The sequence below is a fragment of the Macaca nemestrina genome, chromosome 9, assembly GCF_043159975.1.
Source record: "Macaca nemestrina isolate mMacNem1 chromosome 9, mMacNem.hap1, whole genome shotgun sequence".
Lineage (NCBI taxonomy): Eukaryota > Metazoa > Chordata > Mammalia > Primates > Cercopithecidae > Macaca > Macaca nemestrina.
In genome coordinates, this window is record NC_092133.1 from 16772509 (window position 1) to 16798860 (window position 26352).

General features: G+C 38.5%; 1 protein-coding gene across 4 annotated transcripts in view; it reads left to right on the forward strand.

Moving 5' to 3' along the window:
* LOC105467359 (shootin 1) overlaps positions 1–26352 on the forward strand; it is a 121615-nt gene that overhangs the window by 76179 nt on the left and 19084 nt on the right. For 3 of the 4 annotated variants that reach the window (XM_071069060.1, XM_011716911.3, XM_011716916.3), the window contains exons 11-15: positions 1052–1151; positions 7451–7533; positions 13445–13554; positions 17070–17123; positions 22134–22254. In XM_071069060.1, the coding sequence (XP_070925161.1) occupies positions 1052–1151; positions 7451–7533; positions 13445–13554; positions 17070–17123; positions 22134–22254 (468 nt within the window). The remainder of the gene's footprint in view (positions 1–1051; positions 1152–7450; positions 7534–13444; positions 13555–17069; positions 17124–22133; positions 22255–26352) is intronic. The other variant, XM_011716922.3, reaches the window with a different exon arrangement.

Consider the following 26352-nt stretch of genomic DNA (forward strand, 5'->3'; position numbering starts at 1 on the left):
GGAGGTGGAGCTTGCAGTGAGCCGAGATCACGCCACTGCACTCCAGCCTGGGCAACACAGCAAGACTCCATCTCAAAAAAAAAAAAAAAGAGACAGAAGGAAAAGGAACCATGCTTTTTGTCTTCAGAGAACTCAGATTCCTCTTGGAGGGATAGGTGCATACGCATGAAATGACCAGTGGATTCTCAGTTTTGGAGAGCATAGCCCACACTGCCTATTTAAGTGTTGAGGGTAAATACAAATGGACAGATCCTTGGGGGTACACTTAGTTGGGGAAAGTGGAATGGCTGTGGACGGGGAGAGCTACCTCTGAATGCCAACAGTATGCAGCACCTTTTACCCATTATCTCACAGGTGTTAGCATCTGTGCTATAAACAAGTTCAGTTTCTTGAAGTCAGGTGTTATGTCTCCTGTAGCACCATTCATAGGCACTTTGACATCATTGGTGCTTCCTAAGTAAAATGCCTGCTTCATGAAAGACTTGAAGGAATATGGTGCATTTCCAGAAATATCTTCAAAAGAGCAAAAAGTTTCTGAGTTACAGATTTAGGAAGCTGAATCTGGTTAAAATCAAAGACTCTAGTATTTGCAGTTTTTGAAGGAAATTAAGCAGGGGAGAGAAGTATGCAGTTATTAAAATTCATTACTAAATGTCATCTTTAAAATTAATTCTTGGTCTGTACACTTTTAAAGTCAAGTATTAACAATTTCTTAGTGTTTGAGTAATATACTTCGTTGTTAACAAATATTTCTTCAGCCTACTCACTTCTTCCTACCCTTCAGCCATTGTTTTGATTGTTTTTTCTTTTCTAAAGTTGTATATACAGCAAAAAGATAACATTTAATATTGATAGATGGGAGTCCTCTCTTGCATTAGCAATAGACTAGATAGTGAAAAGTTTAAAAAGGTCTGCAATTTCATATTGAAATTTTTTATTTTGCCTTAATAAAAAGAGCTTACTGAGAAAGGTTATGTTCTTTCTTTCACATGTATAAACAATGTTTAGTTGCTTGTTTCAGCTCTCTTCTGAATGCTTGCTCTCTGTGCAGTTGATGAACTCCAGAAACGAGTGAACCAGTCTGAGAATTCAGTACCTCCACCACCTCCTCCTCCACCACCACTTCCCCCTCCACCTCCCAATCCTATCCGGTAAGCATATCCAGGAAGACTGCTCTGCATCAAATGTTCTTCCCCATCAGATTGTGCCATGAGAGGAGCCATATTAAAAGCATGAAAGATACTAGCTGATGCTTTTCTTGGAAATTTTTCTAAAGGCCAGTGATATGGTTTGGTTGTGTCTCCACCCAAATCTCCTCTTGAATCGTAGCTCCCACAATTCCCACGTGTCATGGGAGGTAATTGCATCATGAGGGTGCGTCTTTCCCATGCTGTTCTCATGATAGTGAATCTCATGAGATCTCATGGTTTTATAAAGAGGAATTCCCCTGCACAAGTTCTCTCTTCCCTGCTGCCATGTAAGATGTGACTTGCTTCTCCTTGCCTTCCACCATGATTGTGAGGCCTTCCCAGCCATGTGGAACTGTGAGTCAATTAAACCTTTTTCCTTTATAATTACCCAGTCTCAGGTGTATCTTTATTAGCAGCATGAGAATGGCCTAATAAGCCAATATATTATTCCCTTCTTGTAATATATAAATTTCATTCAATAACATTAAGATTTCCTTTAATGGTAAAAACAAGGAATTTTGAGCTTCTCCAGAATGTGTTTACTTTCCTGTCTTGCTAATTCGAATTTGAAAAGCTCTGGTTTGTTCAATTATTTTAAAAATAAAAATACTAAATGAAAATGTAAACATACTAATTGTTATGAACTAGTAATTAAACTAGATGTATTAATTACTTTTATCTCTCTCCTCATATTTATACCTTTAGTAAGGCTAAGAGAGGAGCCTTCCATAAGAAAGATAAATTATGTTTAAATTCTTGTGACAGGAAGTCACATATGCAGACAGGAATTCGTATTTTCTGAAGCCTAAAGTGACATGATGGCATTATGTATGTCACTTGAGCACAATACACACTAGGAGATTTAGAGTCAAATTTTGCCTTCTTTATGGTTCCACATGCCACCATCCAGAATTACATAAGACAACTTCCTTGCCAAGGTGACAACATATGTGCTCATGTCATGATGTTAGTTGCTTTTGTATAATTTATTCTTTAATAAATGGCATTTAAAAACCTTTGCTAGTTTTTTTTTTTTTTTTTTTTTTTTTTTACCTTTCATTAACTCATGTGATTTGTTTAATCCTTTCACACAGAGAGGCCATTTATTCATACTTTGCACCTTTGCTGATCCATCTGAATAGAATGTGTAGCATGTTCCTCCCACACGACTATGAAAGTGGGACTTTGCCTTTTAAAAAGAGTCTCATTAGTTTTCCTTACTGAGTAGGATATGACATAATCTACTTTAAGCCATTGAAGTAGTTAAGGCAAAATAATTTTTACACGTGATGGAGCCAAGAGTCAATTGAAAGAATTTCAGGTATTTTAAAATCTTTCTCTCCCGGGTAGCTAAATCTGTAGGAGATATTCTGGATTTGACATTTAAAATTGGAAATTCATCACTTTGATCTTTCTCAAAGGTCTGGGATTTTGAGCTGATAAGAAAGGTCACTTCTGTCCACGAAGAGTGAGAACGATTAAAAAGTAATTACCGTCTTGCTGGTGGCCTTTAATTTTTATTCTCAGAAGTGTTGAGAGCCCCCTAGAATTAGAAGTATAACCTAAGTCGAATTTTTTTTCCCAAAGAGCACTTTACAGTTACGCTGAGCAATGAATGTTCAGGACTATTTGTGTCTCAAGTGTGAACTCTTTTATAAGGCTCTTTAAAGAAAATTTGATTGAATAATATGATTTTTATTTTAAGATGAATTTAAATAGTATAGGACATAATTTTTGAAAGAAAAGAGGTTTTTTTTTGTGAGGAGTGCTTTCTTGCCAAAGAGGTATATTTGCATATGTATTGAGTTTGAGTGGATTTTGTATTCACAAATCAAAGTTTTCTAACTTTGTTCCTGACCCATTTGTTTTATCCTGATGTAAATCATGGTTAGAAATGAAAGCAGGAAGGAAAAAAAAAAAGACCGGGGCCTGTGGCTTTTTTAAGTGGCCTTACTGCTTTTCCCTTCTCTTCCCACTCATTTGACTCCAAGAATAGGTAGAAGAAAGAGGAAGAAGGCAAATCTTGGTCACTTTGTCCCAGTGGCAGTGAAAGTAGGACAGGTTTTATGCAGATATAGTTCATGGGGAGAGGGTTGAGGCTATTGTGTTTTTTTTTTAAGAGAAACAGAACATGTATATCTGTAGATACAGATATAGGCAGATATAAATACAGATTTATTGTAAGAAATTGGCTCATGTGATTATGGAGGCTGTCAAGCCCTAAGATCTGTAGGGTGAGTTGGCGAGCTGGACAGCCAAAAGAATCAGTGGTGTGGTTCCAGGCTGAGTCTAGGGGCCTGAGAACTGGGAGAACCTATGGTGTAGTTTTATTCCAAAGTTTGACAGGCTCCAGACCCAGGAAGTGGCAGTGTTTCAGTTCAAGTTCGAAAGCAATAAAAAGCCAATAACCCAGTTTGAAGGCAGTCAGGCAGGAGGAGGTCCCTGTTAGTTGAGGGAGGATCAGCCTTGTTGTTCTAATTAGGCCTTCAAATGATTGGCTGAGGGCCACCTACCTCAGGGAGGACCATCTGCTTTACTCAGTCTACTGATTGAAATGTTAATGTCATCCACAACATCCTCATGGAAACACCAGAATCATGTTTAACCAAGTATCTCTGGCCCAGTCAAGTTGACACACAAAATAACTATCACAGTGGCCATGACGGACACTTGAAAAACTAACAGGTGAAGGTTGGGCGCGGTGGCTCACGCCTGTAATCCCAGCACTTTGGGAGGCCGACGCGGGCAGATCACAAGGTCAGGAGATCAAGACCATCCTGGCTAACACGGTGAAACTCCGTCTCTACTGAAAATACAAAAAATTAGCCGGGCATGGTGGCAGGCGCCTGTAGTCCCAGCTACTTGGGAGGCTGAGGCAGGAGAATGGCAGGAACCTGGGAGGCAGAGCTTGCAGTGAAGCCAAGATCGCACCACTGCACTCCAGCCTGGGCGACAGAGCAAGACTCTGTCTCAAAAAAAAAAAAAAAAAAAAAAAAAAAAAAAAAAAAAAAAAAAAAAAACCTAACGGGTGAAAATTCTCCACTGAAATGTTCCGTCTTGGGATGACACGTGTCTGAAATTTTATTCATTCAATTGAAATGACAGTGAAATGGGGCGGTGATGGCCAGAGGTTTGAGTATGGGTCCCAGATGTCTTGACCTAATCTCCTCTGGCCTGTGAGTCCTGCCTTCCTTGTAGTGTGAGTCCCATCTTGACTGTTGGTTTTAATATTGCAGTGATTTTCCTCTGAGCACTGTATGTCTACAGCTTACGCTTCAACTCAGAATCCTTTACGCTAACGCTTTCTGTCATCTAGGTGGTTTATGCTAATAAACAGGTATTATTCTTCACACGTGTAAATATATATATATAAGTACTCTGAGCAGTAAAAATAAATTCCTGCTTCATCATCTTTATGTACAATAATGTACACTTGCAAAATTTCCTCGCAGAAGCAGAGGCGAAGTCAGTGCAGAGTGTGGTGCGAGGGTAAGGTGAGACCTCTGATTAGTGAGAACCGTCCTCACACCCAGCCCACCATGGAGTGGTAACAAGTAGATTCAGCTGACAGAATGGCAAATTGAGCAAGTAAAGTTTATTTTATTCTTTATAACTTCCAGAATAAAATGTACTTATTTCAAAGTTCTATGTAAATTAGAATTTCTAACTTTTGTGAAAATAATTTAATTCCATTTGGCCATTGCAAGCCCAAAGAAGAGAAACTAGACAAAGTCAGAAGCTCCGTGATTGGTTGCCAAGCTAGATAGAGCAGGATGTGTTTTTTTCTTTCTACTGTGCTTTATGGGAGATTATCCAGTGAGTCTGGGAATTTTAAGGAAAGGCAATTAGGAAGGGGATTAATAATATAAGCAAACGTAGAAGTGAAAAGTTAAAAAAGCTAGAAATTATAATGATTAGGAAACTGGAGGCTGGGCACAATGGCTCACCTCTGTAATCCCAGCCTTTTGGGAGGCCAAGGCAGGAAGATTGAGGCCAGGAGTTCAGGACCAGCCTGGGCAACATGGTGAGACCCCTCCAAAAAATTAAAAAACATTAACCAGGAGTGATGGTGTGCCTGTAGTCCCAGCTACTCCAAAGGCTGAGGCAGGAAGATCACTTGAGCGCAGGAGATCAGAGCTGCAATGAGTGGTGATCGTGCCCTTGCACTCCAGTGTGGGCAACAGAGTGAGACCCCGTCTCAGAAAAAAAAAAAAAAAGGATAAAAAAGAAGCATTGGGTGGTGATATCTTCTGAACAAGCGTTACTCTGTATATCCATTTGCCCCTTTTCCTAAGGGCAACATTATGCCTTTCTTATCCTCCAGGTATTTGTTTTCTATTGCTGGACTGTTTTGCAAATACAGTTCACCACACTGAGTTCATTTATGATGCAGCTGAAGGAATTCAAAAATTATTGATTCACTCATGTTTTGGTAAACATTTTATGGAGGAAATGATAATATATGCAGATGTGTATACAAGCCAATGGACAGTTTTAAAATAATGTTAAAGTGAACATCTGTGTAATCACCCTCCAAATCAAAAAATAGGCAATACTGGCACCCTAATTCTTTCCTTTGACCCTTTTCCAAAGATAAGCACCTTTCTCTCTAATCGCTGTCTTTTATGGTGATCATTTCCTTGCATTATTGAAGAAAAATTTTCCTGCCTAACATGTATCCCTAAACTACTGTAAATATCTGTATGGCTTGGTTTTGAACTTTATATCATTGGAATTTTCATGTATCATTGTGGTCTTGCTCTTTTTAGTCTACATTATTATTTTTATTTATTTATATGTGTATATATTTTTTTTTTTAGATGGAGTTTCGCTCTTGTTGCCCAGGCTGGAGTGCAGTGGTGCGATCTTGGCTCACTGCAACCTCTGCCTCCCAGGTTCAAGTGATTCTCCTGCCTCAGCTTCCCAAGTAGCTGGGATTACAGACACCCGCCACCAGACCCAGCTAATTTTTTCATATTTTTAGTAGAGACAGGGTTTCACCATGTTGGCAAGGCTGGTCTCGAGCTCCTGACCTCAGGTGATCCGCCCACCTTGGCCTCCCAAAGTACTGGGATTGCAGGTGTGAGCCACCGCTCCCAGCCTACTCTATGCTATTGTGTAAGATTCATCTGTTGTGTAGCTTAAGTCCATTCATATTCACTGATATCTAATTCACTTTATGAAAGTCTCAGAATGTACTTATCCATTGTGGTGCTGATGGACATTTGAGTTATTACCAGTTCTGTGGAATTACGGAAATTCTTCATGAGCATTCTTGTTCATGTATCCTGGTGCACAAGTGCTTGCCTTTCTGTAGGATATGTGGCAGTGGAATCACTGGCTCATAAGATACATATATTTTTTACTCTACTAGATAATTACAAAGAGTTTTCCAGAGTGGAATGTACTATTAATTTATATATCCTCTTTGGTTTGAGAACTTCTGTTACTCCACAGACCCACTAACACTTGATATTACCAGATTTATTTTGTCTGTTTGCTGAATGTATAGTGATATCCCAGTGTGGGTTTGTGTTTGCCTAACAGCTAATGAAGTCAAGCACCTCTTTTGTATATGTATTGGAAATGTGGACATCTTTTTTGGAGTTGCAAGGTTCTCTTCCATTTTGGATTATGCGCTTCTTCTCATTGACCTGTAGAATTTCGTTATATATCCTTGTCTTTTTATTCTGCATATCAAAGGTGATACAATTTTAGTATAGTCAAATTTATCATAATTTGATTTTACATAGATTTGTTTTTAAATGGGCCAGAGAGAGTGGTGTAAATATGTTTTATCCGTAAGTATTTGGTCTACATCATGTGGATTCAGATGTTTTTATACGCATAGTTCACAAATAGGTATGTACTGATAACATACACTTCTTACTATGAAACACTCCCTAATTCTTTCATTCTTCTCTCCTCCCTAACATAGTACATAGATAACTATTTCTGAATTTTATATATATGTGTATTGAAATTTTTTGTCTCTTTTCCTTTGTTAAGTCTGTATGCATTTTACTATTAGTTATAGCAGTGTACTTTCTCCAATAATTAGTTTGGTTTTATACTGAAGAGGATGAGATGTGTTTCTCTTCTGTAAAGTGATGAAAACTTTAATATTATTAAAAATGGAAAGTAGACGACTTAAATTGTAGTTGTATATTCATGCACCTACCAAAGAGTGAGATTTTTACTGATTATTTAGGATCTAGGTATCCAGTAATCTCCTGTTGATCTTTTTCTTTCTCCCAAAGATCCCTCATGTCCATGATCAGGAAACGATCCCACCCCAGTGGCAGTGGTGCTAAGAAAGAAAAGGCAACTCAACCAGAAGCAAGTAAGCATCACTTCCATTGGTGTAAGTGCTTGACGGTGTACGGCTTGGGGGCAATTCACATGTTTGTTAAGTTCTTTGACAATAAACATGTTGTTGTATAACATTTATAGTATAAAGCACTGAACAGCTATAAGAATGAACCAGTGACTGTCATTGCCTTCCTGTAGTTTATTATCTAGAGGAGATAAACACGCACACCTCACTGTAATGAGAGACATACTGGCAAATATATTTTCATTAAAGGTCAGGGTACCTTGGAGTGTACTGGAGAGAGAGGGAGTAATTCCAAATGAGGGATTTGGGGCAAGACTTCTTAGAGTTGGTAGCAAGTGACCTGGGACTTTGTCAAACACTTAGTATGTACTACTCCACTGTTGTGTGCTGGAGATACACGATATAGAAGTTACATTCTAGTGTAACTAGGCAGGAAGTAAACAAGTAAATATGTAATTATTTAAATACAATTAAGGAGGAGTACACGGTGCTAAGAGATAGTGGAAGTGGACTGCTGGTGTCTGAAAGTGATGTTCAAGCTGAGTAATTGCGCCTTTAGAACATTGGGTGGGTCGGGTGGGTGGTGTTTAGGGTAAAACCATTTCAAATAGAGGAGCAGCGGATTCAAAGGTCCAAAGTGTCCAGGAAGGAACTTGGTATATTAGGAAACTGAAAGAAAGTTGATATGACTGGAACATGGTGGCCAAGAGAGGAGGTCTAATAGGTAGGCAGGAGCCAGATTCTGGAGGTCAAGGTCAAGGTTCTGGAATTTCTCCTAAGAGCAGTAGAAGTTTTAAGCAGAGGTATAACATGATGAGAATTGTCCTTAAAAAAAATCGCACTGGCTGCAGTGAGAGAACAGACTGTAAATGAATGAGGGTGGATGAGGGAAGACTATTGCAGTCATTCAGATGAATGTTGATGGTAGCTTCGATGAGGGTGGTAGCAGCAGGGGTAGAGAGACATGCATGAATTCAGGAACTATTTAGGGAGGTAAAATTCACAGGACTCTGGTTCACTGGAGATAGAGATATACAGGACAATGATTAGATGGGACTGGAGGGAGAAGGGCCCTCTCATTGAGCAGAGCCAGCAAGTGGCTAGATGCACTGGAGTCGGTTTGGTGTGCACCCACAGTGACAGCAAAGGCTTAAAACAAGGGGGCCAGATCTTGGTCCTCTGTGCCTGCTGTTCTAACTCCATAGTCTCCATGCAGATTCGGGGCAGATAGCTGCTGTGTTCCAGACTCTTCGAACACATGAGTAGCTCATTACCATGCATTGTGACAGCATTTTGCTTTAAATTCTGTTACTTTAAGGATTTAATGTCCCACTCCCTACCTCTACTCTGGCTGTGGTGTTTGAGTCATTTCTGCCTCTCTCCCCTGAGCAGATTGTAAGCTCTTTGAGGGTTTACTCTTCTCGGCAGCATCCCCCTGCTTTCATGCATATTGAATGAATTGAAGTTTGGACTTCGTTTTTTGTCTCTTAGCAGGAATCTTGCAGCACCATTACAAATGAAAGCTGATTTTGTCTCTAAGAATTGGCTTTCTGTGCCTGCCTTCTGCAATCCTTTGGACTCTATTCCTCTGTACATTAATGGGGCTGTAAGGCAAATTCTGCATTGCACAGGCATTGCAGGATTCTAAAGCAGTTCTGCCTTTGGTGATTTGCTGGGCAGCCCTGCTCTTGGGTTACTGGCTGTTAGCGTTTCCTGATGCTATAATTTAAATTTTGTTGCAATTTTTTCGGGGGAGACAATTGGTATATCTTAGAGGATTGGGGGGAAATCGGAATAAAATGAATTTTCCTTCCAAGTAAATCACATCATCAAAAGAAAAATTATTCTAAAATTTTTTAACCCCCAATTTTAGGAACTATACAGTTTTTCTTACAAAAATGATATTTATTTATAATTCATGAAATGTGACAGTATTTTCTCACACATCCTTGGGCTACCGGATTGCTATTTTGGGATTCTAAGTAGAGTTACCAATATAGAAGTTGCTCTTGAGATTTTTAGACTGGAGCAACCCTAAAAATCATACAGCGTTGAATAACACATACTGTACTCACACGTGGCTGAAGCAGTACCCTCTTTCTATCTGGCAAGGCAGTTATTTATAGTGTCTTGTTAATAGGTCACACTGAAAAAATAGTTGTTGAGTGAATAAATCAATGATTGAATGCATGATGAATTAATGTCAGGCATCAAACATTGGAATTCTCTGTGACACTTTGGGGTTTGCATTTATAACATAGTGACCTGTCTCACATTCACTGTGTTTTCTTTCTTAGGTTAGCATCTCACGATGGCTTTTAACTTACAGTTGATGAGGTTTTCAGAGTTTATAAGTGGGGGAACGTTTACTCCTTACTTATGGCTCTAAAAAACTTCACTGTAAAGAAAGACTGCAGAATATTTTATAGATAGTTTTAAGAATTGAATGTAAGAGATCATTACACTCTGGAGATAATAACTCTGATTTTGACAAGAATGTATTTATTAGGCCAGTTCTGGATTTTGAAAGTATGCCTACTGTTAATCATACATTCAGGTCATGAATTTGTTGGTATTTTCTTACTTTGCTGTGCCTTGATTTGCTAATCTGTAGAATGGGGATAATAGTACTTCCTATTTCACAGGACTGTTGTGAGAATTAGTGAGTCTCACAATGTGAAAAGTGTTTAGAGTAGTATCCATCACAGAAAATACTCAAAATGTTACCATGGAAAAACATGGAAAAGGTACTAGCCATCATGTGGGAGGGGCAAAGGGAGTCCTCATCCCACAGGTTCTTGGGATTATTGTAGCTAAGGAAATTTCTTTAACTTTATGACCTGATGTCAGATTTGAACTTAATTCAACTATAAGGTATTCTTTAGAAATTTGGCACATCATGGTGGCATAAGATTTTTTTTAAAAATTACCTTAAAAAAAAAAAGTTAGTGAAATAGTAATCCTGTGGAATTTGGAAATTCATTTTTTTTCTTTGAGGTAATAACAGAAGGTTTTATTTAGTAATCAGGTGATGGTTTTGTCTGTGGGTCTTTTTTTTTTTTTTTTTTTTTAAAGGAACTAACTTATTTTTCAAGTGGATCTTAAAATTTAAGCCCCAGTTAATTACATGTAGCTTTCTGATCCAAGACTGACCTTGAAGCACTAACTCAAAGAGCATTTGATTTCATTTTCCTGTGGCAGTTCAATAACATTAGACCTGTTGTCTTCATTTGTCCCTTTTCTTTAATCTCCAGTATCCTGCATATTTCTATTGTCCCCTTGATTACATGCTTTTGTGAGACAATTACCAACTGTGTGATTGCAGAAAGAATTACAAAACATACCATGAGCTCTCTGTAGGTGATTCTTGCAGATTTATTAGAACTGCTTAATAGTTTAGAAGTTCATATAGCTTGCTTTTTGCTAGGTCAAAAACAGGATCGGCAAGAGAGAAAGCTTGTGTGGCTAACCTCGCATTGCTCTTGTATTGCGCCTGAGTAGGGAATCTGATAAGAATGATTTCTTTTCCTTAAAACCAATTCAGCCTTTACATTTGAAAAAGACTGAGAAATTAAAGCCTGGTTTATAATCTGTACACAATACAGATAGTGGCACGTCTCTGAATTATCACTATGATTCTGGCAAGCAAATATAAGAAACTACTTTAAATTCCTGCTATGTTAGATGCTGTAGCAGATTTGAATGGTGTTGGCCATAATTCTCCATCTGTCTGCCTTAATTAGTTTTTGTATGGTGCATTTAATTGGGTTTCAGTCATTTCTTACAGAGTGCTAATCTGTTTGTAGGCGGTGTTCCTATTACCATGCAGCTCTTCCTAGACTCAAAATGGCAGACTTTCTGAAAAATCAAATGTTTTAAAAATGTATTTTCTATGGTGAAACCCCATCTCTACTAAAAATACAAAAATTAGCTGGGCATAGTGGCACGCGCCTATAATCCCAGCTACTCAAGAGGCTGAGGCAGGAGGATTGCTTGAACCTGGGAGTTGGAGGTTGCAGTGAGCCGAGATCGTGCCCTTGCACTCCAGCTCTGGGCAACAGGGCAAGACTCTATCTCAAAAAAAAAAAAAAAGTATTTTCTAGATTCTCAGGAATAAATCCCACACCCATACCAGATGCTTGGATGGCAGATCTGGGTTTTGTCTCCCTGGGTTTTGAATAGGGTCAGCAAAAGCACTGTGTAGTTCACAACACATATGCAGATATTGAGTGAGTGAGTGAATGAAGGAATGAATGATTGAATAAATGAATGAATTTCTACCCATCATAATTTACTTATCTGTTCCTTTGTTGATGTTTGTGAACCATCAGAAGAAGCTGCCTAAGAAAATGCTGTTTAAGGGCACATGATTGATCAACCCACAGTTTAGTCATCTTTCATTTACTGGTAGATGAGTTCTAACTTTGGTGACCACGTTTCCCATGTTGCTTGGCAAAAGATACTTGTTTTGACTTCTGGATCTGAAAACTGTTGTTTAGATGTTAAGAGATTTTAATTCTCAGCATTTCAATGGCTTCTGAGGTTGACAATTCTCTTTGAAGTTAGGATGGTATCAGAAAATCTAGGTTATACAGTGAATATGGCAGTGATCCCTCTTTGTGGACTTGTAGAGATGAGGATAATGGAAACTTCTGGTCTCTCTTAGTTGCTCCCCTAGGCACTTACACAAGAGGAATGGCTACCCAGGGTTGAAATTGAGTCTGGCCTTGTAGCAGAAAAAGAAGCCATAATAAGGCCTCCTTATTGCAAAGCCTGATACTGGAGCTAATTGGCTTGGGGATGCAGTAGTGATTGCCTGCATTTAGAAGCCAGCCTTTTGGGGTTTAGTCATTTCTACTCAAATCGTAAAGACATTAGTAGCCATTTAAAGCAGAAACTTCAGAAGCCAATAGTCAGTAGAGACTTGTTGAGCACCCACCATATTGCCAGGCAGTGTAGAGTCTATTAAAGACGGTAATTGGAAGGTCCCTATGAGATAAACTCAAATATGAAGGCTGCAGTGAGCTGGATGGAGGTAAACACAAGACCTAGAACTGCATTAATGGTGATAAATGTTCTGAAATGGTTCTGTGATTTTGCTCAAGCTATTCTACAAGAGAGACATTTCACTTTTCTGATCAACAGTTTAAGTTCACCTCAGTTACATTCATCCAATTGATACACATCTCCACCTCTTTTTTATTTATGTATTTTTTTTTGCAGCAAAGTAGTGGCAAGTTTAAACAATAGTTGAATTTTAAAATCAAATGTAATTACTTAATTGCAATTATTGCTACATGTGTTTTCTTTTAACAGTGACAATTTAAAAAGACTTGAGAAAGGTTTGCTTAAATGTTTCCTTTCCATATGATTCCTAAACAAAAGATGGCAATTTAAAAATAGATTTTATTTACTTGCTGTTTGTCTTTTGACTATAGACTTATTCCAACAAGAAAAACATCTATTTCATCTTTTTTTCCCCTAATGGATTTCTGGTAGTTGTTTCTTTTTGGGGCTGATTTCTTTGACATAGAATGTACAGTAAGTTGTAAAAACATCTTTGAGACAAAGATTATTTGGGATTAGGCACAAAGTTGGGATTTTAAAGACCTGGAAAAATGCTGACAAATGAACAAAGTCTACTTTGTTGACAGAGGCAAGACAATACTGACTTGGATCCAGGCTACAGATTTTTATAACTCTTATTTTTCTGATCAGATTTTTTTCTGTAAAAGTTTTTCCTTTAAATGTTGCTACCTGATAGCTATTAACTTGAGTAAATTTTTAGTGTTCTGCAACTGTGAATGAAAAATGACCATGATTAATCACATAGTGTAATTTTTCCAAGTCACCAAAAAATAGGAAGTAGCTGTTTTCTTGTAACATAAGAGGATTTATGTATGTGTTCTTTGAACAGCTGAAGAAGTCACAGATCTAAAGAGGCAAGCAGTTGAAGAGATGATGGATAGAATTAAAAAGGGAGTTCATCTTAGACCCGTTAATCAGACAGTCAGACCGAAGACAAAGGTATGGAGTGACTAAATGCTTTTTTCCCTGCTTGATATTTCCTTTTTTAAATGTACAGATTTGAAATTTGATGAACACTGCATCAGGACTCACTGTCAAATCTTAGGATAAAGCTAATGTGTCACAAAAACTTTTACTTCCACATAAGCATGTTTCAGGAGGATCCATGGTGAACCTAAATCAGTATAAAATGGAAGCCATGTTCTTTTGGGGGTGCTGTCATCTCATTACGAGAGACAGTGATATGAACTGTTACACCAAACAAATAACAATGATCACATCCTTTCTTTTGATTCCTGATTCTTTTGTGTGATTCTACTGATTATCTACTATGCGCCAGATACTGTTTTAGGCACGGGGGATAAAGTAGTGAACAAAATGGGCAAACACCCTCGCCTTTCTGAGGCTTCCATTATAGTGGACGGAATCGCATGATAACAGCAGAACAAAACCAGGACAACTTTGGGGAAAATAGTGAGACGTATATGATTGTTTTCATTAATTTCACAAATGTTTTCCAAGTCACTTCAAGGAGAAAACCTCTCTTCTAAACTAGACCACAGCGAGTGCTCCAGGATCTGTGGAGGCGCTTAGAGTCCCTTTCATGATGTTTCCCCTGCCTTTGTTTGTATATCTGTTACATTTCAATAAGCCCAATAATAGTTTTAAACATTTTTCTTGAAAAATATTCTTTCTCCTCTCTAATTAGGTATGAACTGACCGGTTCTTTCTCTTCTTCCACTTCCCCTTCTTCCTTCCCCTTCTTCACTAACCTTTATGGTTTGGTTATTTCTCCCTCTCGAGGCTGCCCTGCCTCAACTGCGTGAACGTCCCCCAGTGTTATGACTGTTCAGTACACAGTCTGAGGGTTTTGTCTTTTTTCTTTCTTTCTTTCTTTTTTCTTTTAGACGGAGTCTCACTCTGTCACCAGGCTAGAGTGCAGTGGCGCAAGCTCGGCTCACTGCAACCTCTGCCTCCTGTGTTCAAGCGATTCTTCTGCCGCTGCCTCCCAAATAGCTGGGACTACAGGCGCCCGCCACCAAGCCCAGCTAATTTTTATATTTTTAGTAGAGACGGGGTTTCACCATGTTGGCCAGGATGGTCTCGATCTCTTGACCTCGTGATCTGTCCGCCTTGGCCTCCCAAAGTGTTGGGATTACAGGCGTGAGCCACCGTGCCTGGCCTCTGATGGGTTTTCTAAGTTGCCACTTTGTCACAGGCAGGCAAAATAGCCATGTAAGGCGAGAGGGGCTATAGTGTGGGCTGTACGTGGGAAAGGATTGGAAAGAGGAAAAGAATACCCAACTCCAAGAGTAAATTTACATCTAAGGAAACAGAAGCTTCAGCCAACCACGTAAAATAGTTCAGTCTTGTGCCAATGATCTGAAAGCAGTTTTCTAAGTAAAGGATGAAATGTAAAAGTGGAGGAGAAGCTGAGTGTGTAGAATGATCTGGCACAGCTGGCCCAGTGCTGGTGTCTGGCAAGAGAGTGAAGAGCAGAGCTGTTGGAGTTGGGCCCTGGCACTGTCACCCAGCTTCCCCACACTTCTTCTCTTCAAGATGGGGACAGCACCTGTCTTATCTGACACATGGGGTTGTTGTCAAGATCAAATGGAATAAAGTGTGAAAATACTTTAAAATGCAAGGTCTGAGTGCCACCTTTGAAAAAGAATCCATTTTTATGACTTTCACATCACCACTAATTATGGAAAGAATAAGCAAAACCAAACTATTTACTAGAGAAAAACGCAATGCCATAAAGAAGCAAAATTAGTTTCGAAAGAAAAAGGTTGAAAACTTCTTAAATCATAAACAATGTTCCATACATACTTTCATTTTCAGAATATCACTTTGTGCTTTTTCTTTCTTCCCATGACTCTTCCTGCAGTTACACATTATTTAATGTCAATTCAAACTCTGGGAAGCAACTGAGCAAGGATCAGTGGACGACTGGGTTTTCTTGCTGGTAATCTTAAACTGTGCAGATATAGTGCTGAATGACCTGGTCAATAACCTTTAAAACACATGGTCGCTGCATGCTTGAGGACAGACGTCTTCCCCTAGTACCATCAGGGCTCTCCTGAAATGTCACAGATGGTGACATTTTGTGGTCCAGGGTGCAAAAGGCTTGTGCAGTCAGAGGGCAGCCTGAGTGGCATGGCAGCACTTTCGGGTATGCCTAAAGGCAGGGCATTTGTTTGAACGTCACAGCTTATCACCTGAAGGGTTGACCTGCAGAAGTCAAGCCTGCCTTGAGAATATTAATTTAACCGCTTATTTTCTAAATTCCTTTGGTGGTGGTGTTGGTGCCAGTGTGGTTGAAATTAGTGTCTTAGTGCTTATTGACTGGCACTAAGGGCATGTGTATTTCACAGAAAATCTGCGCTATGAGAGCTGAATGCCTTAGCTTTGCACATGAGCAGCAAACCTCTCTCTCTCTTACTTCTCTGTTTTTAAAATTTGAAGTAGGATCTTATTTTTAGATTCTGTTTTTGAGAGGAAAGGATTATAGGTTGCTGTTGATTCACTCTCATTTTTTGATGAGAGAGAATATGACCTTACCTCTTCTCCAGGAATAAGAGGCTCAAGGGGTTCCTTTCACTGTGTCTGGCAAGTTTCCCCTTCATCTCTATCCTTCGTGAAAGGAAGTGGTACGAGGGAGAGCAGAAGTCTTTTCTGAACTTACTTTTCATGAGGTTCTCATGCGAAATTTTCCCTCCATTAATTAGTTGAGTGATCTACAGAGATCGTTAGGTATTGTGGGGCAGGCAAATCATACCCAGAATTTTACTTCAAATCGTTTTGTCCGTGGTATGGCCAGAAGAGAGCTGAGCTTGTAATCAACACACCTAACTCAAATACTACCTTGCTCAAGCCTGACTTTCCCTCCAAGATGAGTGATTGGACTGCCCCTCCTCTGAGGTCTGTGACTGCTCTGGCAGCCAGCCATGCTAACTTTCTCCTGTAGCCAGGTGCTTTGCTGGACCCTGCTCTCTGGACTCTGTCCTCTTGGGAAATTCTTACATGCCAGGCCCCTGTAAGCTGACCTCCTCCCATAGCTTGTGGAGCTGAGAGAGAGGGTTTCTGCCCTGTGGCTTGCTTCTGCTCTGCACTGCCTTCTTCCTAGTCCCTGCCTGCTGGCAGAGTCCAGCAATGCCGGTGGAGAACAGTTTACTGTAAGAAGCTCTGAATAATTTGGAATCAGACCTTTGAAATCTGATGTTTACCAAATCTTCTCTATGATAATAATCAAGAGGTAACAATATGGTATTTAGAAGAGGGTAGCTTGTCTCCTTTCGCTTTGAATATAACTTCTTTTTTGTTTAACTGCTACTTGAGAGCACTAACATGGCTAGTATTTTTTCCTAACCTTAAGACATAGACCTAATTTAAAAATATACATAGTCATATATATTACCAATATAAGGCTACTAATACTTTGCCATGTAAAAATCATTGTTTAGTATCTTAAAACTGAATTACTCAGTAATTTTTCTTTCTTTTTAAAATTATAGCCAGAATCTTCTAAAGGCTGCGAAAGTGCAGTGGATGAACTGAAAGGAATACTGGTAAGAATAGATTTCGGTTTATTGTTTAATGGGGAAATGAAAGGAGAGTATTTTAAAATCTGTTTTTTTGTGAGTTGTTTGTGGTGTGTTTTATTCCCATTTACAATTAGCCTCGTCTTTGGCCAGTTTGATTGTGCTTACAGACTGCTCTATCACATATGTTAATAATGTATCAAATAACACTGTGCTGTTTTTATTCTAAAAGAGTGGTTACACTTTCACCAAAGTCATGGTTTCCTGTTCTTGCCCTCCAATCCTGGCATCACAGCTTGAAGATGAAGTGTCTGGCCATATGTAAGGATCCGTACATGTTGATGAAAAACAGAAATACAATAGATGAATAATGCTTTACTTTGAAGCCTAAAAGGAGAATCCTAAATGTGAAGCTAAGCGCCTCCCCAAATATCTTCGTAACAGGGTCACAGTCTGCCTTTCCTCACAGTCGAAACAATTATTTGATGATAAATTGAGGAATAAAATAAGAGGCCCTTTTTTATGTTACTAATTTTATTTTCTGACGGTTGGAGAGCATGCTTTGTGTCCCTTTCTAGTCATATTTTTGCTTTTCAAACTGTGGGCTTTTGCCGTGGAATCAGCGGCTACTGCACTCTCCAGCCGTTGCTGTCAGAGACAGATGCCTCACTTAGAAAATGTTTCAGATATTAAGAGCTCTATTCTCAGATCCTGTTTCAGTCCCAATCCCAGTTATTATGCACAGTAAGTCAACAAACATGGGGGCGGAGGTACAGGACTGAATACTCGCATGTTTGTTGTTGCTGTGCTAATTATGCATTGCATGTAGACATCCACATAATTGTGGTAAACAGGATTATTTTCATCAAGCATGTCTTTAAACAGTAGACTTAACCCAGAATGGCTTAATTAGTTTGCTTTAGTTTTAAGTGAGTGGGATTAGCACTGAAGAGAGGTGTATCACTGGCTAACAGTGGTGGCCTACCTACAGAATAATGTATTAAAGCCATTGAAAAAGCGTGTGGTGATTATCTAATGGATTCTTTGATCAGAAAAGTCTGTTATTCAGTGTTCTATTAAGGAGACCTCCCTATGACAGTCTCTTTTGTTATGTTTGTGTTATAATGCTAATTCATATTCATAAAGATGTCCCCTGGGGCACGGTTCTGGTCAACAGTGAAAGAGTAGACTATACTGAGTTTGACTTTTTTAAAATTAGGTTAATTTTGAAAATCAGACATTTCTATGAGGTACATATGATAATATTTGATTAGCCAAGATATCCCATTCTCTGAGAATGCTGGATGGTAGCAAGTTTACTGAATTACAGCATTACTCTTAAATACCTTATTCACCATAATTTTGTGCCACTTCAAGGAGAGAAATTCCTGAAATAATTTATAAATTATAAAAAAGTTTAAGACATCTTTTTTAATGCCAATTGCCCCCATCCTTCTTGCCTTGGATCTATCTTTAGATCTCACCGCCTTACCTGGCATTAATGTATCACTAGGAGTTACTACTCTGACAACATTATTTCTTTACCTTAAGTTTTTTTAAAAGTAGAACTCATGATTCTCTCCCCTACTCTTTGCCAAGTGGCAGTTCTCCTCTTCCCCCATAGAAGTTTCTTTAGGGAGGATGGACTATTTGTAATTCCCTGTCACCTGGAGCCTATAAACCACACACATTCTTATAAAAAAGAGAAAAAGAAAGCTCCTAGCTCAACGTGCCAGACATTTGGGTCTTTGGTGGTGCTTGTTGCTGAAGTTCAGACTAGTTCGATTATTGAAGTTAGTACCCTGTAAAACACATGGTGCCAACCTCACAATCAAGGCATGTAAGAAACAATTAAGATGAACACAAAAAGCCTGCATTTTGTGTACTGAAAAACACAAGCACTGGTACCAGGGGTTGTCAAGAAACCAAGAAACACTGGGTTTGGTTCTATTGTGGAACAGAACCAGAAAGAAGCTCAGTGTGGGTTATTTTTTGATGAAATGGAATGTGACCCAAGCTGTAAGACTTAGTGATTTGGCCTTCTGCTAAGTTAGCCCACAGGTAGAAAACAAGTCTCTGGTTTGGGGGAGTTTCAAAGCCCTATTCTATTTTCTGAGTTGAACAATTTTCAAGCCAGTTTTTAATGTCTCAGTATTGACAGACCTCCTTTTTCCAAACCTACTTCCACTTAAGTTTTAAAGCTGGGTATTTTGTAGATAAAAATATGTATAGTCCATTTCTCATAGTCACAGAAGGTTTTGAGGTTTAGGAAATGAAACCTTTTGAGTCACCCTAGTTACTTAAAAAGCCACTCTAAGTGACAGTGGTGATTTCTGAAGAATAGATTGATACAAATCAAAATTCTCTTCTCAATTTCGGTTGGCTGTAAATCAAAGAACTAAAATCAACTTTTAAAAAATTATATGGGTCTTTTTCAGACATCTTCAGTTTTCCAAAATACCCAGAAGTTTTTGAATAGTTAATTTTGCCTGACAATTAGATTAGTCAGTATTATGAACATTTGACTAGCGTGGGGCCTAAGATTGTTAAATGATCACAGTGGTTTGAAGTAGGAAAAGAGTATTGGTTTCGGACTTGGGAAATCCAAGTGCTAGATCCAGCCCTATCAATGACTTATTGTGGGACCTGTCCCTAGACCCTGAGGCTCACTGAGTTTGAATTCTCTTTTCTATAAAGTGAAGGAATTATATGTACCACAGTTTCTCAGTTAATTTCTGATTCTCAAATTTTATGTTTCTAATATAAAGAGATAACTAAAATAGTCTTGGTATTTTATTAGCTGAGTTCTTCATCATTTCAGTTGAGAGTCATGCAGAAACCTTTCTTTCCTCCACAATTGCCCTTGTATTGAAAGTTTACTCATATATTAGCTGAAGCCACCGCATCCATCAGTAAATGGAGAAAGAAGTTGGGGATTCAAGGGTTAGAACATGGAAAATGGATACCTTCAGTAATCAGGTATGATGAGAGAGTAGCTTACCACAGTCAAGAATTTGAGGAAATAATGCCATTATCCAAATAAAAAGCTAGAAAATATTGTGAAAGATACATTCATCAATAAAAGATATCCTTGAAAGGTATGTATGTATATACGAACACACACATTATAAGTTTTCCTTGAATTAAATCAAGCCATTGAGAAAAATTACACAGTGTCCTTGCTATTGAAACAATGTAGTAGTTTTACAACTTATTTTAGTAGTGATGACCTTATGTTTTTCAAATATCTGTTTACAAATGATAGAGATGGTAAGTTTTAAAAAATTATCAATACAAATGATATGGGAATAGTAGTTGTGGTACTTTTTTCAAATGTAAAGTGGCTATGGTTCTATTTTCTGTATCTTGTCAGTATCGGTCACACCTCACGGTGTGACTCTTCTACACGTAGAAGCATATCAGCAATGTTAAAGAAACAAACCAGATTTTAATGATAAAATAAGCCATTAAAGTGTTACATGTGATGTGATAGTCCTTTTAATGTATTTAATGAATTTTCACAATAAATGAAAAGCAAAAAGAGATACTTCTAGGGAAAAAAATTGTATGCCTGATTAAAATATGAGCCTTATTTAAGTCTTCTGCAAACCAGTTGATTAGGCAGCTGACAGCAAAATAATATGATCTCCTAATCTTGTTACGTCAGTTTCTTCCCTGACAACGGGTTACTTTTCTATAACTTTAAGCAGTTGGGGAAAAACTTCCCTAAACAAAATAACATAACCTCTGTTATATGAGATTTGTAGCCATTTGATTTTATAAGCACCTTTTTTTTGGTTTGTTTTATTTTATAGGCTAAAGAAGAAACAAGGGTTACCATTTTTAGCCACTAGAGTTCTTAGAACCCTTCAGGGAGTTGGCAGGCAGGGAGGGAGCGGGATCAAGGCAAATCTTTAGTGAGTTCAGACATTACAGAGGCTGGGAAGGTTTTTAGCCTTGGTGGGCAAAAGCTGCCTTTTGGCTCTGGCATGAAGTCTGGCAAGTTACACCAGACCTGAGGTTCTTATTTCCTCTGATCAAAAGATTATGGTTCTCCTGGCTTCCCCTCCCTCCACTGCCTCCCAAGTATGTGGCACAGTTGAGAAGGACCATTTCAAAGAAATAATGGGCATCTCTTATGAAAGACTTGTTGATGTATTAAATCCTTATATATACTGAGAAATACGTCCCCCAGTGTTCTGTACAGACACTTGACTAGTAATGGAGATGGAAAACCATAGCTCTCACTCTGTAACATACTTCTCGGAGGAGCCAGAGCAGGGAAACATGGATCTTTCTCTGTCTTCTTGAAAGCCAGTATCAGTTTCAGCAGGAGTACAGATTTATAGCATCTCTTGTTTCCCTCAGTGTCTTCTAGGCCCTGAATATTACATTAACTGTCCCCTGTGTTAGGAATGTGGAGTTAAGATGCCGACCCTTGCTTGCCTCTCTGTATGATTATAACTTTCCTTTCATACTGAAGTCAAGATGTGCTCAGTGCAGCCCTTCTTTGGGTCGGCCCCTGGAGAGCATTATGTGCCTCCTTTGACAGCTACGACGCCACGGACATCAGGTGTGCAGCCAGGGTCACCCTCTGAAGGATCAGTCACACATTTTTCAGTGCCGCTGTGATTTCAGTTTAGTAGCTTGTGGCTGCCATATAAACATATCCTTCTAAGGTGAGTTTAATATATCAATTCTCTTCTCCACCCAGTCAACACACATCAGTCTTAATCGTCGATATGCAGGTACCTTCCCACTGATGAATTTCACACAGTCACCTCTTCCAGAAGTGTTCTTGTACAGTTCTTCGGAAACAAAAGCTAGTATTTACACCATCAGTAGCATCTTCTTAAATGATCCAACACTGTCTTGTTGAAAATGTGCGCATTTAAAAAATATTAATATATAGCAAATTCATTTTGTTTCATAATTCCATTCAAATTCTGGTAATGTTTTCATGGTTTGATTTTTATATTCTTTTGTATATTGTATTAAGACATTAACCTTTTTGTTTTTGTTTTGTTTTCACTTTAGGGGACACTTAACAAATCCACTAGTTCAAGAAGCTTAAAATCCCTTGACCCTGAAAACAGTGAAACTGAGTTAGAAAGGATTTTGCGTCGCAGAAAGGTGACAGCAGAAGCAGATAGCAGTAGTAAGCCGGTTTGAATTCTCCACAGTCCTTCTCTTCATCTCTGAAACATCTTCTTCTAAGTCTCTTTTAACATGAAACAAGCTTTTAAAAATTATTATTAAAATATTTATTTTTAATATGAGTGAGAAGTATGGGATGGGTAAAGATATTTATGGATATCTCATAAGAACTCTTAGATATTTTTATTTATTGGTATGTTTATTTATTTGTAGGTAACCAGGCATTTATAGATCTGCTTTGTTTGATGCAAGATGCCCTTGTGTAAAGACATTCAGGAAGAGTTTTGGCAACAATATAGCATCAAATACAGGCTCTGGAGCCAGACCGCCCAAGTTTGAGGCCTAGTTCTCTTGTGTACTAGCTGGTTGCCCTTAAGCAAATTACTCAACCTGTTTGTGCCTCAGTTTCTTCATCTATAAAATGAGAATAATAAAAGCACTGCTTCATAGGGTTATTCTAAAGATTAAGTCAATATGTGAAAAATGCTTAGCAATGTGCATGGCACGAAATAAGCACACAATAATTAGTAGTTGCAGTAGAAATTACACATCAGTTACAAATGCAACAAAATCATCTTTACTCTTTGTATCCCTTTAGCTTAATGTGCCTACTTGTGAACTGAGTGACTGGGAAATTCCAGCTCTGTCACCGACAATAATGTACCTACCATCTGAGCAAATCTCGAGCTCACAGTTTGTATTTGTGTGACATTAGGTCTGTATTAGGCCTCAAAACATTTCCCAGAACTGTGCGTGTCTTCAGTGGTTTCATCAGCTCGGTCATGGGAATTAATGGAAACCTTTATGAGATTTCCCTTTGTGGCCAGGTGAGAACCGACTTCAAAAAACTACCTTAAAGTAAAATTAATCAGCAACCACGGCTAATGGGCTGAGGCTTCTAGATTGAGTTCAGTCAGCTTCAAGTAGTCTATCATAATAGTTTAAATCTGGAAAATACTGAGTCACATTGACCAAATTTAAGTAGCTAGAATATTAAAGATGGGTTTTTGAACATCAAGTTCTAATGTTCAGAGAGAGATTTACTCAGACAATTGAGTAAATTGATTCCTCGAACCCAAAGTGGCTTAATACCAACCAAACTTCTGTTATAAAAAGAGGAAACTTTTGTTTTCTTCTTTAAAAAAAAAAATCAGCCATTCAGTTTTTAGGTTGGTTTGGAGGTTCTATTATTAAAATCTTACAAAGATTCTCCCCGCCACTGTGCCCCCCAAAACAACTACCTCAGGAAAATTAAGGGGGTGCCACAGCCTTTTTTTTCTTAGGATGGCTTTGCGAGCATTATGCAGCCTCCACGTAACATACAATCGTTACTCATTTTGTGACTTAATCAGTGCTTGAGTCATCCTTTACATCATTTCAGCCTTAAAGTGCTCATGTAAACATTGCTATTTTTAAGGACTTTGTTGATGTGCCATTTTAGTGCTCTGTCGTTCACATTTTGTGTTTTGCCACTGGCTTTTTTGTTCCTCCAGAAACATTCTTACTTCACTCACAAATTTGGTCAAAATGTGCAACACTCACATTTCAGAGTTAGTTTTCAATGTAAGAAGTGAGCAGAGGTTTTTATTTCAGTTAATACGGAAATTTGAATATTTCAGAGTACAGAAAGGAACACATTTCGTGTACATGGTGGGAATCTTTCATTTTATGTATTATATTCCACCAATACACAAATATTTGTATTATTTTAGGGCAGTTAGAATAGAAAATACATATTCAGTAGAACCGTTAATAAATGAATAGAAAAATGAGAACTCATTGGTGAGGTAGAGAGCAAATACACGCTAAGAGAGTGACTTGTAATTGAGTAGAAATTTCCTTTGAGTTTCCTAATAGCCAAAGCAAAAGAAAAAAAAGGAAGGAAACAAACTTACAAACTCTTATCATCTAAAAAAGAAATCATACCATTTTTTAGGTGGTACAAACATTTTTCTATTATCAAACTAGAGGTGGCTTTTACCATGTGAGTATTTTTACAAAGGCTGTGGAGTGACAAATAAAAATTCCAGGGGGGAACCTAAGGAAGAAAGTAAAGCCGCAGAGCTGCATGGGGGGAGTCAGGTGACAGAGGTGAGGAGTTGGATAGGTTGGTGTCTCAGGTACTTGAATCTCTGGGGTGATTTTCTTCTGCCCACAAAGGCTTATGGGAAAGTAAATGTGAGGTCACCAGTAGAGAAAGGAAACGTCAGAAGAGAGACAGCCTGAGAGTTTGCAGAGCTAAGATCTCAGGTTAATGGTTATCTTCCCCAGGGACAAAGGATGTTGTACCCTTTTCCTTAGGATTTTTCTTATGCATCTAACTGATGCTCCCTTGTTTTACCTAGCCTTGTGGCCTACCAAACTAACATTTCAAAGAGCGGCAAGTGCCTCTTGGAGAACATTGGGCGGCTTAAACAGGATACAGTAATAATAATCTTAAACAGTGTACATTTTTTGAAATGTCTCTTTGTACACAAGAAAAATATAAGAGCTGTAGCTTAGCTCACTACTCTCCTTCCTTTTTGCAGAAAATGTGTTGGTGTATTCAGAAGCAGATCTTTCTTACAAGGACAGGTTGTTTAAAGCTACCTAGTGTTGTAGTCAGTGCTTATCCAAGGGCAGAATAGAGCTGATCAGAAGCAAATCTTGAATTCAGCTTCGTATTTATATTTTCAGGAACTCTAATATTAATTGATCTTTGTGTTCTGCCGTTCTCTCTTAACTGCCACAGCTCCATGCAACATGAGGCTTGACATAGCTGGGAGGAAAAGGCCTTTTTTTTTTTTTTTTTTTTTTCCCCCGCTCTGAGACGAAGTCTTTCTCTGTCACCCAGGCTGGAGTGTAGTGGCGTGATCTCGGCTCACTGCAACCTCTGCCTCCCGAGTTCAAGCGATTCTTTTGCCTCAGCCTCCCATGTAGCTGGGATTATAGGCGCCCACCATCACACCCGGCTGATTTTTGTATTTTTAGTAGAGACAGGGTTTCACCATGTTGACCAGGTTGGTCTCTGACTCCTGACCTCAGGTGATCTGCCCGCCTCAGCCTCCCAAAGTGCTGGGATTGCAGCATGAACCACCACGCCCAGCCGAAAAAGGCCTTTTAAATCAAAATATCCAATAATGTCCAAACTTGTCTGCCTAGAGAGTATAGGTGAATTAAATAGGGAAGATAGAAACTAATGCTTTGTAAACTGGGGCTTCCACTAGAACAGAGAGGTCCTGTGTCACCTGCATAGAGCAAGGCTCAGAGAGGTGTCCAACAGAATGGGTTCACAAGTTTTTAGTCTCTCTTAGGTAGGTTTTTCAAATTAGACCTTCATTTTTAGAGTTGATATGTTACACTGTTATATTGAATACATCAGGCACATTAAATCGAAATGTAAGAATAGCATTCCAGAGCTTAATACCAGTAGTCAGGGATTAGCTAGCATTTTGGATTATACCCACTAGTACTTTCCATCTTAAGATGATCTGACATTTGTTAGGGATAGACACTCAAGAGACACCCAAGTTTTGTGCTTTTCTTACTGGCACATTTCAAGGTTATCCTCTCACTTTATTTCTAGAAATAGTCATTTAATTTGCATATTTGTGACTTATGTCATAAATCTCTTTGTTTTAAAAACATTTTCCTTCTGAAGTTTCAAGAAGTACTTACTAGAATCATGCTTTGAGGAAAGCTGACTAGGATAGAATCTTTCCACCTAAAATTAGGGACTGGCTTCAATGCCCAGAATTTTTAGATTGATATGCCAATAATTCCAGTAACATGTTTTATTACTGTTTTTAAATCCTGTCCTAAAGAGCAGAAAAGTCCAAAAGGTAAATAGCCAAACTCTTTCCCACTTAATTTTTATAATTTTGTGTCTGTGTTTTAAGAGGAAATAAATCCACTTACTTCTCATTCACATTAAAATGAAAATGTTCATAAAAGCTGTTTAATGCTCAAGAAGCCTTCATGAGCCTTTTAGAAAGAGCCTTTTGACATTGTTCCGTTTTCTGTTTAAAATGCAGAGCTGAGCTTTGGGAAGAATTAACTCTTGAGAGGCGAAATGGTTCAAGTAGGGCTGTCAGAAAGCCATACTCTATGAGAGGAAAAG